Source organism: Rhinolophus sinicus, linkage group LG07 (genome assembly GCF_036562045.2).
Source record: "Rhinolophus sinicus isolate RSC01 linkage group LG07, ASM3656204v1, whole genome shotgun sequence".
In the NCBI taxonomy this organism is placed as follows: domain Eukaryota; kingdom Metazoa; phylum Chordata; class Mammalia; order Chiroptera; family Rhinolophidae; genus Rhinolophus; species Rhinolophus sinicus.
Genome location: NC_133757.1, coordinates 101967417 through 101990821, shown reverse-complemented (window position 1 = coordinate 101990821; position 23405 = coordinate 101967417). Strand labels below are relative to the sequence as shown.

General features: G+C 39.7%; 1 protein-coding gene across 2 annotated transcripts in view; it reads right to left on the bottom strand.

The window, feature by feature from the left end:
• PDGFC (platelet derived growth factor C) overlaps positions 1-20058 on the bottom strand; it is a 175980-nt gene extending 155922 nt beyond the window's left edge. The window contains exons 1-2 of one of the 2 annotated variants that reach the window (XM_074338398.1): positions 19665-20058; positions 18792-19024 (exon numbers count right to left, since the gene is read on the bottom strand). In XM_074338398.1, coding sequence (XP_074194499.1) covers positions 18792-18909 — 118 coding nt within the window. In that variant the 5' untranslated portion in view covers positions 18910-19024; positions 19665-20058. The remainder of the gene's footprint in view (positions 1-18791; positions 19025-19664) is intronic. The other variant, XM_019733263.2, reaches the window with a different exon arrangement.
• Between the last annotated feature and the right edge of the window lie 3347 nt (positions 20059-23405).

Below are 23405 nucleotides of genomic sequence, written 5' to 3'. Positions count from 1 at the left end.
AGGTAACTTCTTTAATAACTTGTATTCTATCCCACCGTGAAAGAAAGATTTGCATCATCAAGATTCATTTGCTCCCATAGGAGTTGCTCTTAAAAAAACATTACTTTTAGGTTATAAATAAGAAAATCTTTCCCCTTACACAAAAGATTGCATCACCGGGGCAGCCGGTTAGCTCAGTTGGTTAGAGCGTGATGCTCTGAACAACAAAGTTGCCGGTTCCATCCCCACATGGGCCACTGTAAGCTGTACCCTCCACAACTAGATTGAAACAACTACTTAACTTGGAGCCGATGGGTCCTGGAAAAACACACTTAAAATAAATAAAAGTCAAAAAAAAAAAAAAAAAAGATTGCTTCACCAATTGTGAAACATTTTCAGTTGATACTAAGTTATATGACCATCTCTCAAAGAGCCAAATCGCCAACCTATTAAAGACAGAGCACTCTAGTCCCTTCCTCTCCAGGTTGTTTTCTAGATGACAGAGTCTCAGCTAATGAAAAATTAGCAGGAATCTGGGAAGTATCCAGGACTCTCATAAGGATCATTAGGAATGCATTCACACTCAAACGTCACATCCACAAGCAAATGTGATATGCTAGTTTCTACAAAACCTATTTCCAACATTACCACTGTAATTTTTGTATTATCTTTGTCACATTGCTGTACAAGCGCATCATACTGTTATTTATTATAGTTTAAATTACTAGATTTCTTCGTCTTGTAAAGGCAGAGAAAAAAGATGTACTCCCACAATACTTCTGAAATTTTTTTGTTCTTAAAAATTTACCAGCTGGTAATACTTTAAAAGTTGCCATAAAAAGACATAAAATATGTCTTCTTACCCAAAGTATGTGTCGGTTTTTTTCAAAACAGGTTCTCTTGTAGCATGAGTAAGACACTAGATATGAATGATTGAGAATTACCCATCTATCTCAGAAGCAACCCACGTTCACTCTCAGTGGCCGATACTCTTAACTGCCCCCAACACGGGTACTAAGAATTGAGGGTACAACTCCCTGAATGCATTGCATACGGAAGCACAAAGCTGGTCTTCACCCCTCTAAAGGTCTCCCCTTCTCATTCTGGCTGACTTCAAAAGGAATATAAGTGAAGACAATTTTCTCTCTCTGAGAGAGAGAAATAAAATGAATGTGAAAATAAATAGTCTGGTTTTTAAGAGTCCTGAACATTTGTATTGTCTTAAATCTACTGAGAAACCTGGACATAAACTTATGCAGTCTGAGTACTGTACTTATGTAAATAGCAGAGGGTATGGTTTTAATTTGGTTGTGACACCATAAATATTGGCATACTGAACATGTGCTTACTGCCATGAATTTTGAACTCTCTCTCTCCAGGGTCTGCTTCTGTTTTGTCCACATGCCAGAACAAGGACTACTTGCCCATAATTTCATATGATCAGAGCTGAGAAAATCGACTTTATTTCCAAGAAAAAAAAATGCATTATTTGAGTGATTTTTGAAATAATGACTTTTTCAAGATTTTTGTCTCCCAGGAGATAAATCACAGTTGTCAATCTTAAAACCCCAAAGCAAAATATGGACAAAAGCAAACTGAAATAAAAATATATCTTATGTTAACTAGAAAGAAGAGAAGGGGGAAATAATTAAAAACAATTGAAAATAGACTTTTGATAGCCATGCTCTTCTTAGAATAAATTGATTGCAATAAATGTTATCGCAAAGTTCCCTGTTTAAAAATAATTTTCCTGAAAATGATACGTTTCTTTTTCTTGGTGAGGAAATAACATTCTAAGCAGTCATCATTATAATTTTGCTAATAAGGTGCTTTGTACATTCATTTTCCTCAGTCTAAGCAGAAAGATTAAGAGGCCCTCCAGTGTATCCCCTTTTAGTTCCTCAAAATGAAGCCAGACATTAGTTGCATCCTTCAGTTATGAAATAAGGCATATGACTTCTGTAGAGTCTATCAGTGATGAGGCCAGATGCCAAAACTACAACAGAACTGGCTGTGTTAGGTCTAAGTGGGCTGTTTTCACTTCACTTAAAAGATCTACCATCCAATGGGATACTAAGCTAAAGATCATTCAACGTGCTACTCTCTGACACTTGAAAATTATGGAAAATAAGATACATGTCTAATTAGAATTTCAGATAGAAAGTGGTAAACTCGGAACTATTCTGGGAGTTTAGACAAGGTAAACATCCCAGACTGAGAGAAACAGGAAGGCTTTGTGGAGGGGCCCCAGGCAGGCTGGGCCTTATATACATGTAGACTTTGAATATATAGAATAAAGGAGATGACGGTTACCCTTCCACTCTCCCTACAGGCTGTAACTGTCTGTGACGCTCCATCTACTGATCATCCAGCATCTGACCTGTTATAAATGCCTTCCAACTTGTGTCCTTGTCTTTAGCTTCTCTGTCCTTTATCATCAACTGGATGTCTTTGTTTGTTTGTTTGTTTCTTTGTTTGGAAAGCAAAAAAAACAAATAAAAACAAAAGAATTAAAATTGAATCCTTCAGGGGATAGTTAGGAATCTATTGTAGGTGTAAGACGATGGAAATGGAGGAAAATACCCTTTACCATTAGGCCCTTTCCATTAGGAATTAGTACAGAAAACATAGAGCCTTCTCCCGAGGATCTATGTGACAATGTCTAAACACACTCCTTAATATGTCAGACAAAGTCCTCCATAGTTAATTCCTTTTTATTCCCTATTTTATTTCCCACCAGACAGAGCTGATTTTTAAATAGCCTTTGTGCTTTCTCATAAGTCTACACCTTATGCTTAGAACTCTCTTCCTCTTCCTTTTCTAATGAATTTTCTTTATCCTTCAAGACCCAACTTAAATAATAATAGCTTTTGGAAAAACCTTTTATGACTAAAATCTTTGGGTTCCTTTAGCATTCTAAGCATATCTTTAGTGTATCACAAGCCACGCTGATTGTCAACATCAAGTACTTGAAGAATTGCATTTTGATTATCTATTTTCAGGAAGTGACATGGTAACTAGAACACATGGCCCTTGATGTTTATTGGATTTAAATGACTTCTTGGTTAAAGAGTTGTGAGAACAAAGACATGGATTCATTTCTAGGGTGAGCAGAGATCAGCTTTGTGCCAACTTTTGATTAGAAAGATTGAAGTAAGATCACAGCAGACCTTGAGAACACCAGAGTAGCCCCTTCTCATTCAAAGTGTGATTCTCAGGTCAGCAGCCTCAGAAGCTCCTGGGAGCCTGCCAAAATGCAAATTCTCTGGCCCCACCAAGGACCTACAAAATCTGAATCTGCATTTTAATAAGATCCCCCCCAATGACTCTTATATTAAAATTTGAGAAGCAGTGATCCAAGTTTGATGGGAGTAAACACAACTAGAAATCTACTCTAGGAAGGTTATCTGGAATCAACATCCTATATATGATGATTGCGGGTAAGAGGGCATGCAGAAATCCTGGATGCAGAACCAAGAATAGGGATACTTTTGCCACAGTTTAGATAAACAGCACCTGGCTCGGAATGATGACAGTGAGAATGCAGAAATTACAAATATAAATATAATTATTTAAAAATGGAAATGTCAATATCCATTCATTAACTTGCCAATACTTTTCTGTGTGCTTAATCTACTTACTATACCTTTTAAATTTTTGTGAAGGGATATATGAACAAAAACTATTATTAGTTGTAAGTTGCACACTCAGACTTGCAGCTCTCTCTGAATGAAAGCCCAGCTATGAGAAGTAGGCAGTTCTCTAAACATAGGTGTAATAGGATGCTAGAATGGGTCTGATGTACCAACAGGATAGGGACCAGGATACCAAAGCAGCAATAAGAAGCTTCTCCATGAAGGCTGAATCCCTCACCCACATCAAGGATTCTTCCTGCCCCTCCTTTCCCAGCAACCTCCCATCCAGAAGCAGGCCTGGGTAGGGAGAGAAGAGATCCCAATCTGTCACATTTGGAGTTTTAATTATTCCAAGGACTGGACAATCATTTCCAAATCATGAGGGTGTTTATAGTTGAAGTTAATCTAGAACTCTGTCTCTTGAGTGAGCTGAAAAACCATGTTCTTTCAGAACTATTCGTCCTGGTATAAGCGAAAATTTCCCCTGCTCAATAAAATTCAGGAGCAAGTAAAAATTGTATTTTGATCAAGACTGTAAGGGTCATGGTTATTCAGCACACGCCAGTTCCATGTATAAGTTGCCAATGATTATACATAAAGAAAGATTCCCATGTTAGGAGCACACACAATCCCTACTCTGCAAACACACACAGCACACAGCCCTCTTCAGAGAGTATGGAATACACATATCAAGGTATACTCTCTTCTTGAGCAAACAATTGCCATAACCAGAACCCATCCTCAAGACATTTCTATGTGGCTTTAATGGCTACTGAAAACAAACAAAACATCAAAACAAAAACCAACACACCTTAGAGTGCTTGCAGCAGATGCTAGAGCGCCACAGCAGAGAACCCAGAGGCTTGCAGTCGTTTTTCCTTGCCTTTTATGATTTCTGAGGGCACACTTTTTAAGGGGATCAGCAGTAGAAAGATAGAGTAAGGGACGTTAAAGTGATCATTTAATTTTCCATGTTTTAAACCTCTGTAGCTTTTTAATAGGTTAAAAGTTCTTGCTAATTCTGGTTTAGATGTGCCTTTTACCATATATTTTCCACGTCACTCCCTTCCCCATAAGTATTGTTTACTACTACATATGATTTCACTCCTGCCATTGCATGAATGTTCTTTGCCTACTAACACCACTCTTTCTTCCATCTCTATCTCCCAAAACTTATCATCTCGATATCCCTCTAGAGGACTGACCAAGCAAAACCATCAATTTTTGTTATCTTTTCTCTCATGTTATTTATACTTCTATTTTAAACACTAGGTTGTACTAAAGCAACCAACTCCATTGCAAGAGAACCACTGCTAAAATTTCTCTTGCATCTCCTCTCACTCTCACATTGGCAAACTTTGTCTCAAGGCTCACTTCTTCCAAAATTTAATGCCTACTTCTCAACCAGGTATGTATGCTCCATTCTTACTGCAATACTTTGATACGATGCCTAATTCTCTGCAGTCATTTCACCTGTGTCCCATCAACAACTGTCCAGGAACTTTCCAGGCCAAAGTCTTATCTCATGTTACATAGTTAACCTTTTCCTTTCTCTTGGATCTCTCCCAAACTCACCAAACAAGTAAACAAAGAAACAAAACATGTTTACTTCCTCTTTCTTTCTTGATTCTGGAACCACTTCAAAATCTCCTTGCCTAGATCACTAAAACTTCCCCGAAAGTCTTAAACACTTTATGTCTAACTTCTTCACTTTATAACTATTCTCCCTCCCACCTCTATACTTCTCATTACAACAAAGCGTTTTTTGTTTTTGTTTTCTGTCACTATTGAAATATCCTGGGCTGTTTATTCTTTGATCCTCATTTTCTTGAATCTCTGTTGTATTTTATGCTACAGGCCAATTTCCTTAACTTTTATCTTTCTATCCTTGGAAGCCTTTTCCACCTATCTTAAGGTTTATTTCTCTCTTCTCTTTTTCCTTTTGTTTCCCCACCCCCTCTCTTTTTCTTTCCTTTCCTTCACTGCCTCCTTTTCATAGTTTTGTGGGATTTCCTGTCCCATCTAATTTTATTCTTCACTTTTCAGCAACCTTCATTCTGTCTCTATTTGCTACACACCATGAGGAATCATAGGTTGGCTGCCTGAAGATCTGGGTGAGAGGAACAAAAATGGTGTTCACAGCGAAGCATGAAGAATCACTCTTGTAATTAGTCAAACCTCAGTAATGCATCAGTGTCCCTTCTTCAGTGTAATGACTTACCTGCTGAATCTATTTCTGAGGTCTCAGTCAAAACAAACTACACATTAGACTGCATGAATTTCCCATACTTCCTTAATCTGCATATTTACTCACTCGTTCCCATCTCCTAAAATCTGCTCTACCTTACCCTTGAGTCTACATGTACCTACACATCCAGACCCCTCAAAATATACCTCTCCCCTCACAATTTTTCTAAGCCTTTTCCAATTGCTCTGTTGTAAATAATCTTGCCTTTCTTTGCATCTTCACAAACAACGTATTAGGTTGGTGCAAAAGTAACTGTGGTTTAAAAGATTAAAAATCACTGCAAAAAACGCAATTACCTAATATTTTATTCTGTATAATAGCTAGCAGCATGCCTTAGATCCCCTTTTTACTATCAATTACTTGAAGACAGCAACTAAGTTGCTAAGCCAACTTTGCATCTTCCACAATGCCTCATAGTTTCAGGCAGGTACAAGTGGCATTTTGTGGTAGAACCCTTACTTTGGAGAGCTTTTATTTAGATAGTATACAAGCATGCAGAACTCTGCGCTACACAAAAGAGGTGAATGGGTAACTAAGGCAAAAAAAGTGAATTGTTTTCAAAATCAAAGAGAGTCCAGTTTAAAGGCAGATCTTAGGATTTTCATAGACTGAAGGCCACCTAAGCCTGAAGTTACTCATTAAAGAAAAAAAAAAAAAAAGGGAACTAGCAAGTCACACATTACACAGAAACTATAATATGCACCATTGTCCGTTGTTTTGTAGGCCTGTGGAGCTGGAGCTGGAGTTTCCTCTGCCAAACTTCCAGCAGTAACACTTAAAAGTTGCCAGTATGGTATGATGCCATCAGTTTTTAAAACTTAGAAAGGCTCATTGATTTTTACTGAGGTTTCTTACACAATCCACTTCCTTTAAGGCCAAGAGCGCCAACCCTGATTGAGAGAAGTTACAGAATGAATAAATGTTAGGGTATCAACATAGAAATTATTTAGTTCCCTTTCTTCACTTCAATTTCCAAATTTATTTTTGGCTTCCATCGCCACTAGTCATCACCACCAATGCTCCAGGCCACACATTCTTGTAATCCCAACCACCCTCTTTCCCTCCACTGGAACATTCTGATACACCCTCATACCAATTTCAGAGGAGGTAAATTAACACCCTAATGCAATAAAGCAGCTCTCTAAAGCAAGACAACCTGGAGTAGGACTTTTTGCCTAGGTCTCAAGTAAGACAAACGAATGTCACAATAGATTGGTTATAATAGTGGTTTTATTACAAGACTGGCATAGTTACAATAACTGTAAATCATAACTGTTGTTGGATTTCTACTTTACATAGTTGTAGTTATGAGTCTACTCTTGTAAGCCAGAACAATTATTTTACAATTAGTTTAGACATGTCTGAGCCCAGAAGGAAAATTTCTATTTCAATCATTTTATTTTCCTTGAACAGAACCCAGTGCTACCAAAAATCAGGTCAATTCAACAATTCACACATGGGTTTCTAACCATTGTTCAAAGTTGAACAAACATAAATGTAAATGCTCAAAATTTTAAGTATGTTTTCAAACTGTAGTATAAAATAGCAATAATGAGCTTTCATGCATTAAAGAAAAGCAAACAAATAAACAAAAAATAAGCTGGTAACCTCATTTTCAAGGTAGACCATGGTTGTGATACTATAAACTATAATACACACCCCTGGATTTGGACTACAAATCTATCACTTAAACATCTAGCAAATGACCCAATTTGTTTACATGGCCCTGTACCTTTTTATGGCCTTTCTATAAAGAAGTTATTACATCCATTCCCTTTATTTTGTTTAAGAGTGTTTGAATGAGCCCCAGAACCACAAGCCAGTTAAACAAGCTCTCCTTAGATGGACGTGGTCTCATATAATTCACCACTGCCGGGGAAATTTTCAAAACAATGTTTGTAGTTTGGAAACACCACACATTCCCACACACCAAAAGTATTTCCTGTGCTTTATGCAGTTCTAAATGTTCAGTAGATGCATTAAATAAGTCCAATTTTCCCCCCATTTTTTCCAAGTAAAAGTGTGGCATTTGCACTTCTTCCAGAAGATTTTCACCTCTAAGTGTTTTGCTATGGTAGATTGACCACTCAGAAATGACTGCAAACGAAGATTGCAAGAAAATGTGAAATCCAGACAGCCTAATTGATTTCCTAGGATGTAAATGTTAGTTCTAAAAGGAAACCATTTTAAAGCAGTTAGTTTAATGGGGTGCCCAACTGATGCCTATTAAAAGTTATCGGTACAGATTAAAGATAAATTTTCTACCATGAAGAAAAAGTGCTTTTTAAAAATAAACACACAGAATATTCAATTCCTAATTTTACATTCTTAATCATGCCTGTAAACCTTAAGCCTGGTAATATTCTCAAGAAAGCAAAGATTACAATCACTTTTTCAAGGGTTAGCATTTTATCAATTAGGTATCTAGACTCTCTCAATATCCAACATCGTGGCCAGGTTTTGACCTGGGAAACACCTGCTATTTTTAGATTGTTGATTTTTCTAGAAATAGTCAGGCAGTTCTGTGATTAATACAAAGCAAAGATACAGTTGAGCCCATAATACATATCCATAACATATAAAACTGCATCTGAAACTATAAAAAATGCTAGTATGCTGTGAGGTCTAGTCTCTTGTATTACAGAGACAATTCATTTTCATGTAGACCTCTGAAAATAGAGTGTCCTTTTGTTTATAAATAAACGTAAAGCCAGTAGCAAAATGATATTTAATAAGAAGTGTACTCCAATACCTTTTATTACCCACACCATAAATATATTTCCAGCAGAAGAGATCTGCCTCCTGTACATTCTTTTTCTACTTCTGGGTGTGTAGATCTATGCTTTTCATACTAGCACTATCCAACTTTTTTCTTGTTTTTATAGTGTCCACATAACTAACTGTCCTTTGAATGGATGATACTATAGCAAATCGCACTCTAGTAAGAAGGAGTCTTTAGTATATTTCCATAGAGCAATTTGAAAACTCTAGAAGTTATTTCCTGTGTTCTTAAACAATTTGCACCCTTCCCGTTGTCATGTCTTGGGTTGACATTACAATAAATCACAAATGAACCCTGAAGGTTCCCCTTTTTTCCAAACCCTGTTAGAAATTTCTAGTAGGGAACTAAATATGTCTTTCTTCCTATTTGTTCACATCTTAATCATATTTTAAGCATATGTTCCTCCTTAGTACACTGATTTTAAACATTGCCTGCTGCCATAGAAAAAGAAATTATAATTCTTTAAGGATTCCCAATTTCTAATCACCTCTGTGATTATGTCTGTGGAAGTATGGGAAACCAGCTATGATTTATTCCTCAGTGGGAAATAAATAAATAATATGACTCTTTAAAAGACACATGTCCTTACAAATACCCAGCAAAAAAAACTGCCAGAAACAACATGAGACAAGTATCACATAAGTCCAACTTCTGTTGTTCGGGGTTTCTGATCTCTATAGTGAATCAAAATGCAGGTGCATTGGCCAGCTGGGCATATATAAGTACAGAAGCATACCTCCATCTTGCAAACAATGAAAAGCTTAAAATAATATCCACTCATGAACAAGATTTTCCTAGAATGCAAAGAGCATAGCCTCAAAAAAAAAAAAAAATGGCATGACATCTAGATAACACATAACACATCCATCAAGAGAATCCATTTATTTCAAATCCTTAAATACCACAAAATATTTCTAGCCTTGTATACAAGGGACCAGAATAAACCTACCTCACTAGAAAAGGATGCAGTTACTCAATGTAGAGGAATTAACTTTCCACAAAACTTGAAATCCTTTCCCTTAAAAGTGTTAGGGCTGTTTTCTTTGCTTCTTGCAATGTAATAGCTTCATTACACTAATTCAGTGTGCTGGAAGCTGCCGCCCTTTTATCACAATCTCCTGATCCCTCACCCAAGCTCATTCTGCATGCCATCCATTTTTGTGAATGAAGTGTGAAAATAGCTCTTTGTTTACATAAAGAAGGCAATAGAGAGTAGTGTGGACACAGGCTTAGCTTATTTGAGTGTAGCTGAGGCTGTGCAGCCTGCCCTTCTAACAAGTTCAGAACTTCCAAACATACCTAATGACTGGGAGAAAATTCCAACAGTTAAGCAGTTAACTACACACCCCAAAGCAGAACTCTCTTACTCCACGCCTGCTTAGAAAATAACTGAAAATAAAGGGTTTTCAACTCCATCTGAAACACAAAGACCTTTTCTTTTATTCTGTTTGTTAACTGGAAAGTCTGCAGGAAGCATATACTGCAAACAGCGCATCAGGACTTTTGGATACACACACCCAGGACTCCTTTTCACCTTTTCCCAGCTCTGCTCATACTCAACACTAGACTCTTCTTGTCTCTCACACACCATAGGACTTGGCATGTCTCTGTGCTATTATGCAGGCTCTTTCTTCTGCCTAGAATCGTTCCTCTTTCTCAATTGCAGAACCACTTCAAAACTAAGTCACCTCTTCTGTGAGAACTTTTCTCCTTGCACTACTTTTCCAGGCAGAACCAACCACTTAGTCAATCAACAGAGGATTTTTGAAGTCGGCTAAAGCACTCTGTGTTCCCAGAGCACTTGGAGCGCAGAACTAATAGACCACGAGATGAAAGAAGGATCTGCCATCCCTCTTGGATAGAGCTTGTCAAGAGCAGGGGCTGCGTCTCATTCTTTGTGGACCCAGAACCTAGTGCAAAGCTTAGCAAAGAGCAGATGCTCGTAAATATTTGCTAAATCATAAAAAAAGAAAAAGAAAAACAATGTTCTAATAAAACATTAGACCACTGAACTCACGAAGGAAGAGGCACGTGGCCCTGAGTCCTGGCTTGGAGTCAGACATAGGTTCAAACGTTTACCAGCTGTGGGACCTTGGCTAAGCTACTGAGCCAGGGAAGCCTTGGTGTTTTTCCTAATACCTCATGGGATGGTGATGAACATCAACTGCATACTGTCTGCAAACATTGTGTGTAGAGCAGACACTCCTGGGGAGTCATTATTAAGCATGACAAAACCAGAGGCTCACTAAGAGCTCTTTAGACCATCCAAACTCCCTGCAAAGAATACATACAGATCCTGCCCTTCCAGCGTCCTTCCTGGGAGCTCTTACAGGTTTCTTATCAGCACACAGTGTACACAGCAGTAATGCAAATCTAGATCCTTGCACTTACCCTTAATGTGCTTTGTGCTGTTTGGGGATGTTGGTTTCCCTCAAAGAACCAGCTGTCCCACTTTGCCTTTGTCCCCCAAACCCCAGCAAGGACACAATACACACCCTATTTGATTGAGAAATGGCTCAGCTACTATCCATGGGGGGAAAGTCAAGTACAAAAATAAATAAATAAATAAATAAACAAACAAACAAACAAACCATAGTTTGAAATAAAAGTGGAATTAAGCCTAACATCAAGAAAGCAAAATTATTGAAGCTAGCCTGGCAAAGATGGTTCAGTTGTGAAACCAGGCAAATGTCCAGGGAGGAAGTTGCTCAGTCACCAGGGCGCTGGAAATCACTGCTTGAAGATGGCACATGAAGGCTCATGTGAAGTCAGATAACTGATAAAACTGGCTAAACTCAATTTAAAACGGATGCTCATGAAGTAAAAGACAAAATGAGCTAAAGTTACCCAAAAATATCACTCTTAATAACTTGGCTTTGATGATCAAATTAATTAGTATCACTCTTTTTAATATTTTTTAGCTCCTTTTGTTCTCAGACTTAGGAACTTTACAAACAAAACTTTTAAAAAGGTAAATTAATCCTGTTTTAGGCAACCCATTCAAGTCCACAGCTATGAATTTCTTTCATGATGTTTTCGACTTCAAAGAGAAATCTGAACCTCTGATTAGTATATCTTACAGAATATAGAGTAAATAAAAATTAAGGTCACTTGTTAAGCCATTCAAAAGAATAGTAGGCTGTTCTTTGCAAGCCATGCTTACCCAGTCATTCCTATGGTAGTTTTACCACTGAGACATCCTGCTAAATAAAATGATCAAAGTTATCTTTTTTAAAAACCCTCCCTATGGATCCATGCATTCCAATGTCAATCATCCTCGTCACTGTCATCAATTAATCAACAAAATATTAAAATAAGCATCATTCATCAATGGATCTGGTATACCTGCTTAAAATAAGATCCGAATATGTAATAGTAACAATTCTAAAGGTAGCATTTCAAGTCATTTGCCAAATTGTCACATTGTTACCCCAACAGATATATTATAATACACCTTAGTCAGATTATCTGTTTTATTTAATTAATGTGATTATTCAGAGATCGTTTTCCTCAGTGTTCTTGTAAAGAATGCTTCACAATCAAGGCAGTCCTGCCTCCTTTCACAACCTGCAAAGCATGCTATCCCTTAAAACAATAAATGCTTTTATACAAAGCATCAGAATTTTAAAACTAGAATTCCATTCACCTACTTGGTTCTCACATAAAGAAAAATATGTCACCATGTTAGCATTTTAACACTGTTGTACTCAACAGTGACCTTGACGAAGTCACTTCAGCCCTCTAGGCCTTACTTTACACATCTGTGAGGATAAGCTTTTGGGATCTTTCCAGTCTTCACATTCCATGAACCATATTTATTGCTGATTTCTAGCCCCTGCAAGTTATCTATGAGCCACAAGCAAAAGATGGAAAGAAAATACACTGATTTTAGAGGCATGTCAACCATTCACAATTCACCATTCTTAAGACTCCTTGGTCCATATCAACAACAGCCTAGTCTTCAGAAAATATAGAGGTACACACAGCAATGGCACTTTTAAGAGAGCAAGCAGTACCAGTTCTAGGAAACCTACCCATTTACTTGGTATATACTCATCTAGTAACATGGTATATATTTGATCTTTGAACAATGCAGGGGCTCCGATCCCCGCGTAGTAAAAATCTGTGCATAACTTTTGATTCCCCAAAATTTAACTATAGCTGGCCCACAGCATCTGTGGATTCAAAAAACAGTATTTTCAATCTGCAATTAGGAATCAACTGTTGGGAATGTGAAAATAGTTTTTGATTCGTGGTTGATTGAATCACAGATGTCAAAACCTGGATATGAAGGGCCTATTGTATTTATTTAAAAAAAAAAAAAAAAAAAAAGACCTGCACATAAGTGGACCTGCTCAGGTCAAATCAATGTTGTTCAAAATTCAACTGTGTTCAACAAGATGGTAAAGGAGTACTCAGATAGACATGTCTTATCACAATCAATAAACAAGCTTATCTTCCTATGACAATGGTAAAACAATGTAGAAGTTCCAAGACCAAAAAGAGATCTTCAAAGATGGCCTGCTATTCTAGTCAACACTATAGTCTTACTCTACTAAGGCACTACATCCAGAACTATTTATCGATACATACTATATAACACCTCTTGTTGCAGGTGCTAGAGCTCCCACAGAAAGCAAGTTGGGCAAGGTCCATGCTCTCAGAGAACTTACATTCTATGGGGATAGCAGTTGGGGTAGGTTCACAATTAATTAATTAACTAATTAATTAATTAACAAGAAGAAAATCAAAGAATGATACATGCTATGTAGTTAATTAATCTTGATGTGCTAGTGAGGGCTTGCTAATTTAGATTAAATGGTCAGAAAAAAAAGACCTTGCTGAAAAGGTAACCCATCTAATCTAGATGACAGGAAGATGCTACCCACACAAAAGCAGCTGATCAGCGTTGTCCAGGAAAGCAGGAAAACCAAATAAGGTTTGCAATCTTTTACCATGTGTGTCATGTCCTCCTTCCCCATCTCACATCCCAGGCCCCAACCCTTGAACTAGAACCAAAGAAGCTGAAAGAAGGAGGCTTGAAAGTGGCCATACCCTTCCATACTACAGTTCCTTCAAGCCAAGGGCTGCGCCCAAGCTGTCAAGCAGAGAGAAGAGATGGAAGTTTGAAGTCCAATATGAATTAGATTGTCCATAGATAAAAGTGTCAAAATTTAACAATCTGGAAGGCATGCCAATTAATCAGGAAGAAGACCAAGAGGGTTGGAGTAGTGTCTTAGAGGTGCCGAGCTGTGCAAAGAGGCATTAACTCCACAGTCTGGTCCAGAGATGGTCTGCTTGTCCTGGAAGAGTAGCACTGGCTCCTTTCCAACCCACTGGGGATATTTCAGGAATTTAATAATCTGTAAACTAGTCCCAGTGCGTACCAACTGAAAATCAACCACTACAGGTATCCTTAGGTGACAGAAAAGGGAAGTTTGAAAAAATAGCAATTGGAGGCAGTGGTGGAAAAAGAATAAACAGAGACTGTTTCATAAGTGAGTTATAGAGAAATTATATAGAGTTATATAGAGATAGTCTGGCTATGTATAACACTTCCAAATAAAACAATCAGAAACACCAAAATTAGACTAAGTAAATGAAGTGACTTTTATTACGAATTCCACCATTTTGCTTTATACTAATAGAAACCTATGGAGAAAATTTCACCAGTCTTGGAAACATTTGCGGGGGGAGGGGGCTGGACATGATGAATGCATTGATTCAATTATATTTATATAACACATCATATTATCGTTAGAATTTGGTTCCTACAAAAACCATTCAAGTTTGCAGATAAAACAGAATTTTAGCAATACAAAGGTTGAAAACACATGAAGTGGAAGAGAGTATAAAGAAGGTAAGTAAGAAATAAGTTTCAGGAAGGAGGACGTAAGGATAGACAAAACTAAGACTTCAGTGCCTGAGACAGAGCTCTACAAAATAGTACCTTTGGGGAAAGTTTAGTGAGACCCTAGCATCCAGTTAGACTATTTACCAAATGATATTCTAGTCCTTGAAGCTTCTTCCAGACGTTTGTACTTTCTGACTACCTTTTAGAGGTCAAAACAAAATACATCAGATTAAATGTAAAAGATAACAGTTGGTAGGGGAGAAAAGTTACCATAACATAGAATAGGGCTTTTCTGTTACCTGTTGTGAAAAACAAAATTCATTATTACATAATGGCAATTTACTTCTTCAACTTCCTCAACTATCTCAAACAGAGCAGAGAACCAGGAGGAAGTTCTGTCTTTTTGTTGTTGTTGTTGTTGTTGTTTAAAGCCTCTATCACAAAAATAAATGTCACGATGATCACGCACTATAACAGGAAAGTCCGTTTAGTCCTCAGTCAGAGCCTATTTACTCTTGGACGTTTTTCTAGGAATTGTGATTATCTGTTGTTGTTTTTTTAGTAAAGTACTCCTTTGGAGCTGCCACCTAAAAAGGGTTGGGGGGTGGGCACAATTTTGTTAGATAAAGACAGATAGGTCGTAGGAGGAGGAGAAAGCTGACACAGAAAAAGAGACAGAAAAGCCATAAACACAAGATACACATTCTCAGAAAGGCACTAGTACTAGGGGACCATTTTTCTCCAAAGTCAATGGCCCTACAGGCCCCAAAACATCCTTATGGAAAAGAGCACATACAATAAACGATGTTTATAAGGATAACCCTTACTAACAGAGGCCTATTCCAAATCTTCACTCAAAATGGTTAAAGAAAATGAGACCATTAAGAAACATGTTTTGGGTCTATGGGTAAATTAAAATCGCTCACCAATAACACCAGGTGGATGAGGCCTCACTCCATCAACAACTTTGTGATTGGTGTCTATTTGGACTATATGTAATCGATTAAAGTAAGACTTGTTTCATTTTGGTTTTTGCTACAACTCAGAATGCCATCCCAGAACTTACTCATTTTATGGTAGGCATTGTCTTCTAAAATGAGTGCACACAGATAACAGTAATGTTTTCCTATGGTCATACAGAAAGTACAGGTCAGAAACCTTACATAATTTGTTTTTATCTTTCATCTCCTTCTTTAAGCTAAATCTGGAGACCCTTAGTTTATATGTGAGATTTCAGGATTAGAAGTAAGGTTAATAATGAAGGACACAAAGACAGCTTATAGTATTGGAGGATAAAGCTATTTTTACAGTAAAGTAGCAGAAATTGCAATATAGTAGTAAGTCAAAAACCAGGTAGCAGAGTAAATGACACTGATCCCTCAAAACTAATTTTGAAGCACCTCCACATGTTCCAGTCTAAATCCAAATATCTGGCATCGGCTATAGCGATCGATTTCCATTTATGACACCTCTTGAGATACCAAGTTAATATTGAAACTGAGCAGGCCTGGGGATTTAATTGAGTCAACATCATTTGAGACTTTGGAATGCTCAACGAAAGAGAATATTGCTGGAGAGGAGTCCTTGAAAGCAGGACTGAACTAAAGTCACAGCAGATCAATGTGAACATTTCATATTTATCACTTAGAAGACCTTTCACAAAATGATGTAATGCACAAACTGGGCTAATGGCATTTTCTTTGTGGAACCCTCAAGTGGGTTTGTACTTACAAAAATACACAATCATCTAAATTGAGAACAGCAATAGGTCCATCAAAAACCAATCATAATTCAATATGAGGGCAAAAAAAAATACCCACATACGGAATGGAAAATTTGAAAGTCACAAAAAAAGAAGAAGAAGAAGGGGAGGAGGAGGAGGAGGAGGAGGAGGAGGAGGAGGAGGAGGAGGAGGAGGAGGAGGAAGAGGAGGAGGAGGAAGAGGAGAAGGAGAAGAAGAAGAAGAAAAAGAAGAAGAAGAAGAAGAGGAGGAGGAGGAGGAGGAGGAGGAGAAGGAGAGGAAGAGGAAGAGGAGGAGGAGGAGGAGGAAGAGGTTCTAACAAATTTGTTCACATTCCAGGGAAATCTTCTTTGGCACCTACCTGTTATCCTCAAATCTTGGAATCTTGAGGAATAAAAATCAACCTGAGCATGTGCAGGAAAATAGCTCTATATTGCCCCCTAGTGCTGGCCTGCCTCACTTCTCCTTAGGCTGAAAACTACAAGGTGAGTGAGTAAGTTCCTCTACCTCTAGTTACTTCCTGCTGCCAGCCTCTCAAGAGCTAAACATAGCCCAATCCTCTGCCCACAGATTAGGAAACAACCAGGCTATTTTTAGCATCATGCATCTTAAGAATGGCAATGGCCCAGCCTCTGATGGCAACAGAATGTGTGTGGCCTGGCTTAATGAACTACCACTCGGGTGTGATCCTACTCGTTCAAAGTGGCCAATGACCACGAGAGAGCTCTGGGGCCCATTACCAAGTGATCATGGTATGTGGATCACAAGAAAGAATGACGTGGAAAGGACAATGAGAGGCACACATAGCAAAGGGAATCAGGAAGATGACAGATGCCAGGACAGGCTTGATAAGTCAGAGCAGTAGGAGAAATGATATGGGACAGGAAGAATAAAAAATAGAAGTCAGAAGCCAGGAATGTTGGGCATTGTCATTCTGGAGACGCTTGTCTAGTAAGAAGCAATATTTTGAACTGGACATTTATTTTACATGAGAAAGAACAAAGGTTGGTCTGATCTGTTTCCTGCCAGGGTACAGCTGGTGCTGTGGCTCCTTTGATCACTTTCCCCCAGTCCTCAGCAGCAGTGATTAGAGATAGATCCCTTGGCTGTCCTTTGATCAGCAGCTCAAGCAGCCTGCAGGTGCCATGTGCCATCATATTAGCAAGTTGTAAGAAGCAACCACATCAACACGGCCTCATAAATGTGATCCACAGATTGCTGCGCACACAACAAATACAAACAGTATCTGCAAAGGCCCTATGAATCCTTATTTAATCTATTTTTGTACTCTAGAATTTTCTGTATTTCCTTCAAGATGAACACTTTAGAGAGTTTAAATTCAAAGTTGGAGCTTGGAAACACCCCAATACATAAAGAAAAAGTTGCTGAGACCTAAAAATACAGTACACACCATTCTGATTTTCTAGGTATGTTGTTTGTGTTCATGTCTCCTGGTTAACGAAGTGACACCATTCTTGCATTCTGAATGGATGACATACAAAGCATGTACATTTCTTTTCAAATAACATTAAGAGCCACCACTTGTAAACAGGGTGTTTAATATTCTAATTTTAGACAGCCTACATTAACATTGTGGTTTCATGCGCAGTATAAAATTTCTATTTACAAAGTATTCTCAAAAATGATTTCATAATGGTAGATCAAGAGAAAAAGAGTTTAGAAATTGAATGATGTAAATCATATGGGGTTCAGAGGCTAAGCAAATTACACACCCTGAAGCTGCGCTAGCTTTATGAAAGGAGCCTTTTTCCAGCTCCGTGCAATCCCAGCCCAAGGGAACTTGCATCTGAGAGTTTTCTAAACATTTCAGGTACACTTGAAAGCTAAAAGTAATTCTCATTTCCTATGCAGGATTAAGTCGTTTCCCGCACACACAAAATAGCAGTCATTCACCAACACATATAAAAACACACAGCCAAAAAGGTAAGGACTTCAGCGTACACACAAAGGCACATTAAAAAAAAAAAAAAAAAAAAGAGCACCAGAGAAATACATTTTTAAATTCCCCCTAAAAGCGTCCACATGGCCTCTTGACCTCTATATTTCCTATCTACTTACTGATGAATTGATGCCTTTCCACTTAAGAGTGCTCAATTAATGCAGCTGATACATTTCCTGAAACAGCCCCCAACCCACTAAAAAAAAAAAAAAATCTGAGTAAAGTCAAACATGCCAAGACTCATTCATTTTTGGATTCGATTTTAGAGGCAGTTCTTGAACTTATAACTGTACAGGAGAGGTCCTGTAACGCGCGTTTGAACTGATGTTCACGACCACTTGCAGAAGGTCCTCTCTTTAGGTGAGGCTTCAGTGGCACTCCTATTGCCCTGTTAGAGCTTTGTGGCAGCTCCCGCTGCTGCAAACTGCACGGCAACCTCCAAAATCCCATGCCAATGAACGCAGCGCGCATTTGCATGTGTAGAAAGACGATTATACCCTTGCAGGCTGGTGTACATCACACACCAATGCACAATGCCAGTATAACACACACAGCGAGACACAAGAAGGGGGAGATGGGGGGAAAGACTCACCGTTCTGTTCCTTGTTGCTGGAGAACTGGAATTTACTACTCAGGTTGGACTCAGCCTGAGTCCCGTGTCTCTGGCCGGCCAGGGCAGATGTCAGAAGGAGAAGCCCGAAGAGGAGCATTTGGCTGACTGGGGCGAGAGCTCACTCACGGCGGGCACTTTGGAAGCAGGACTCCCGAGTCTCTTTCACCACCGCCAGGGGAAGGCTGCACTGGGGTGGAAGCGCCGAGCCTGCTCTGGCAGCAGAGAATCGCAGGGTAGTTTCCACATAATCCCATCCAAAACTTTTTCCTAGAGCCCTCTTCTGTGTCTCCAGTTTTTGAAAAGGATCAAAGCAAAACCTGGACCTGAACCAGTTTCCCAAGGTTTAAACAAATCCTGAGCTGTGCCGAAGTGGTGGGGGTGGGGGTGAAGGCAAGGGAGGAAAGAGGGGGTGGGGACGCGGGGGAGCTGGGGGAGCAGTGAGAAGTCACCAGCAAGTTGCTGGGAGCACCTGTCAGTTTGGGGGACAGGACAGAGGCGAAAACTCAAGGGTCGCGTGAAGCCAGCCTCGAAACCAAATTGGCTGCGAGCACTTTCTGATCAATCACAAAGCTGCCAATAGATTCAGCTCTCCCTGTGCCCCTCTCCCCCGCCCCACCCCCACCCCCGAAGGGGGAGGGGGAAGAAACAAGGCTAAGGTTCCGCCGCGGGACCCGGAGCCGCGGAGCCGGAGCCGGGTGGAGGGTCTCTGGGCCGAGGCTGCCCCGGGAGCGGGCGGAGGGAGGCCACGGGGCTCCCGCTCCTCAGCCCAGCGCACAGCCTACGCCGCCTGTTCACAACCGCCGCAGCACGGATCCCGGCACCTGGCTTGAGTTTTCTGAGATCAAAGTTCACCTTGTTTTGGGTGCGTCCCCCACTCCTCAAAGTCCGGGGAAATTCGGCAGCTGGGGGTCACCGCGGGGCTCCGATCGTTCCCTGTGCTCTCTCCCCGCACGCCTCCTGCTCCACACAGACCTTGGGGCTCGGCTTGGCGTCTCAGCACCGGGTAGAGAGAGAAGGCCGGGCGGGCCAAGGCTCTTGCTTGTCCCCTCCCCTTCTCTACCTTCCCCCGCTGGCGGCAATCGGGAGGAGGGGGCCGTGGGCCGAGCCGTGGCGGAGTGCTGGGCCAGCGGCTAGGAGGCTGAGCCGCTCTCCCCCGCTGGTGGCCGAAGGGGGGCGGGCGGGGGTCTGAGGCTCCGGGAGGCGCACTCCGGGTCGCGTCAGCTTGCACTGGCTAGGGCCGCCAAGTGGCCATCCAACAGGTGCTGGCACAGCCAGGGGGTGCTGCGGGACTCCTACAGACAGGACCCAAAGGGCCCTGGTGAGGAATGCAGCCAGAGCGGCCCCTGGTTCCCCTTCCACAGGACGCCCCCACCCCAAATAAAGATCAAGATACGTGGCAAAGGGTGTTGCAAAAGCAAAAAAGAAGTGAGGAAGAACTCCTTGCAACTCTCCTCCCACCCCCGCCCCGTGGCCTTGACTGGTCATTAATTTCCGAGGGGATCCTCATTCCCAAAGGGCTTGGCCAGGACCCTTGGCCAGAGTTTCTGGGCCTAAGGAAGAATGTAAACTGGAATTCATAAAGTTCCCTCCAATTTCTAGCTCTCTGAAGTAGGATGGATAAAGCAAAAGTAAAGACTAAAGACCAAAATAACACTCATTCATTTAACAAATACTATATTTATCGAATGCCTCCTGTGTCAGGTACTGTTCTAGGAGCTGGGACTGTAGCAGTGAAAACACAAAGTTTCTGTCCTCTGAAGCTTGAATACTTACAGGGCTAAATTAAATGAACATCAAGCTAATCAGAAATATCATTCAACCTTTTGTTAAGTCAATGCAAACAATTCTACCAAGAATGGCACTACACAAGGGATCAGAGGACTGACAGCTCAATCCCTAAGACGTACTTGTATGCTGATAGGGTGGAATCCAAAATGCCTCTTTTTGAGATGCCCTCTTCCTGGCCTTGCAAGGTCATCTACTGACTATTGAGGAGAGCGACCCTGAAAAATAATCCAGGGGTGCTTAGGTAGGGAAAGATTCCTGGACCAAACCGGGAGCTGCTCTTTTCTCAGGCATGCTGAAAATACCAAGCCTTCTTTCTGAATTTGGACACCAACGGAGACCAGCTAACCTCTTTTTCCCCCTCTTAGAATTCTAAACTCAGCTCCTCTTTGAAACCTTTACTCACCTATCCCATCCATTCATTTCTATTCCTTTACCCCTTCTATCTTCAGAGTGCAGGATGTAAGGCCCAATCTTTAACTTTGAAGAACTTAAAATTAAAGGATACAGCCTTATTTAATTCACGTTTGTAGTTCCGCAACACCAATGTGAATCCATCATTTGCACAATAAATACGTCCTGAAATTGTTTTGTAGATACGTGAGGGGGAGTAGGAGTGTCCCCAATTTTAATAGCATAATTAGATTTGTTGTATAAAAGACATGCTTTGTGAATGCATTTTAATCTACAGTCATGTGCTGCTTAACAACGGCAATACGTGCTGAAATATGCTTCATCAGGTGATTTTTGTCACTGTTCAAACATCATAGAGTACACCTACACAGACCTAGATGCCACAGCCTACTACACACCTAGGCTGTATGGTATAGCCTCCTAGGCTCTAAGCCTGTACAATGTATTACCATAGGAAACAACTGAGATTTAGTCAAACACAAGAGAAAATGATGTAATAAAGAGAGGTGGTGAACATGAGATGCATGAGGTCGCATAACACTGCATACTGTTTTACAGCAAACTTTATTTATTTATTTTTTTGGTAAGTAGAAACAGTACACTCTAAAATACTGAAAAGTGTATTATGGTAAATACATAAACCAGTGGCAGTCATTTATTATCATCATCAAGTATTATGTACTGGACACAATTGTATGTGCTATGCTTTATAAGACTGGCAGTGCAGTAGGTTTGTTTATACTAGCATCGCCAGAAATATGTGAGTAATGAGTTTTGCTATGATGTTATAACAGCTACTATGTCACTAGACTGGAGACATTTTTCAGCTCCATAATAATCTTATGGAACCACTGTTGTATATTCAGTCCATCGTTGACCCAAACATCTTTATACAGTGCTTGATTGTATTTATAATAAAACTACTCCCCAGATTTTCTAATTTTGTAAATTTAATTTTCGAATCATGATTTTACTAAGTAAGGCTGTTATATGTCCATATACTTGAGTTTCTTGACCACCCACATAGAGGGTGTGTGTGTGTGTGTGTGTGTGTGTGTGTATGTCTGCAGATAAAATCCATTTGCTCCTACGAGATTATAAAGGTGATGACTACTCTTTATTTTGTATCATTTCATATTAGCTAGAACAGTGCCTGGCCCAGGGGGGATAATAAATAAACACTCTTGATTGACTGACGGGTTTCTTTATTGGAGTTACTTACATTCTCCCTGGAATTTCAGCATGAAGGTTATATTTGAAAACTTACAGATGATCTAGAATAATACTCTACCCCTGCATTTCGCCTCATCCATATTCTACAGATTGATTTGACAATTGCCTTATAAATAACGCCAGCCATAACCTCCAGACAAAATCACGTCCACATTGCCTTGTTTCCTTTCCATATACTTGCATTATTCTTTCTTGAACTGTTCTTGCCCTTGGAATTAGCTGATCTCTTTTAACACTTCATCCTCTGCCTGCCTTCCTGCTCTGTTTTGCTTATAAACCTTTCTTAGGAAAGTAGGGTCCTTGTATTGAAAGCGAATTTTATATAATCCATAGTCTGCACAATTACTAAATAATATACATTTTAATGAACACGGCTTTGTTTTGCCCTAAAGCATTTTCTTTGAGGAAAGACATCTATTCTACCACCAAGAGAAAATAATAGCAAACATTCTTTGTGGTTTTCATGTTTTCTTAAACCTTAGGGAGTACCCACTCCGGCTGAATGCATGAAGAGAGTTACCTATAAATTCCTGTTGGAGAAGATGGTAGAATGTACTTCGTTCTTAACGATCATAATTTTGGGGAGGGAAGGTTCATGTCATTGCTAAATCTTTTCAAGTGAAATAAGATTTAAAGCAAACTACCCATTTAGTGAGTTATTTAACACCCAGGAGGGCAGGAACCACTGGGACCTGTTTTTGCCTCAGAAAATCAAATATACAAGTTTTCTGGCTCTCTTGTTCTGATTCAAACCCAACACACACACACACACACACACACACACACACACATGCCCATGCTAGCATATGCACATAATTATTTTAAAACTTTTCCCAGAACTTTTCAGCATTTTAGCGCCAGGTAATTGAGCATGAGTTTCTGAAGTTCAGAAAGCTCTGATCTACCTAAGTGTCCACTATGTTTCCAAAATGGTTAATAAGCAACACATACATACATAAATAGGCCAGGGGCTGGCGATATGATTAGTAAGTAAAGTAAATGCCCACTGATTACAGCAGAAATAATGACTGTTCTAGAAAAAAAAAAGAAATGAAGGAAGTAGTCTCTCTTAGAGTCATCCTTTCCTTGCTCCATTTTTTTCCAACTATCCCATCTTGAGAAACATATGACCCTGCTATCTCTAGATATTTAGGATACATT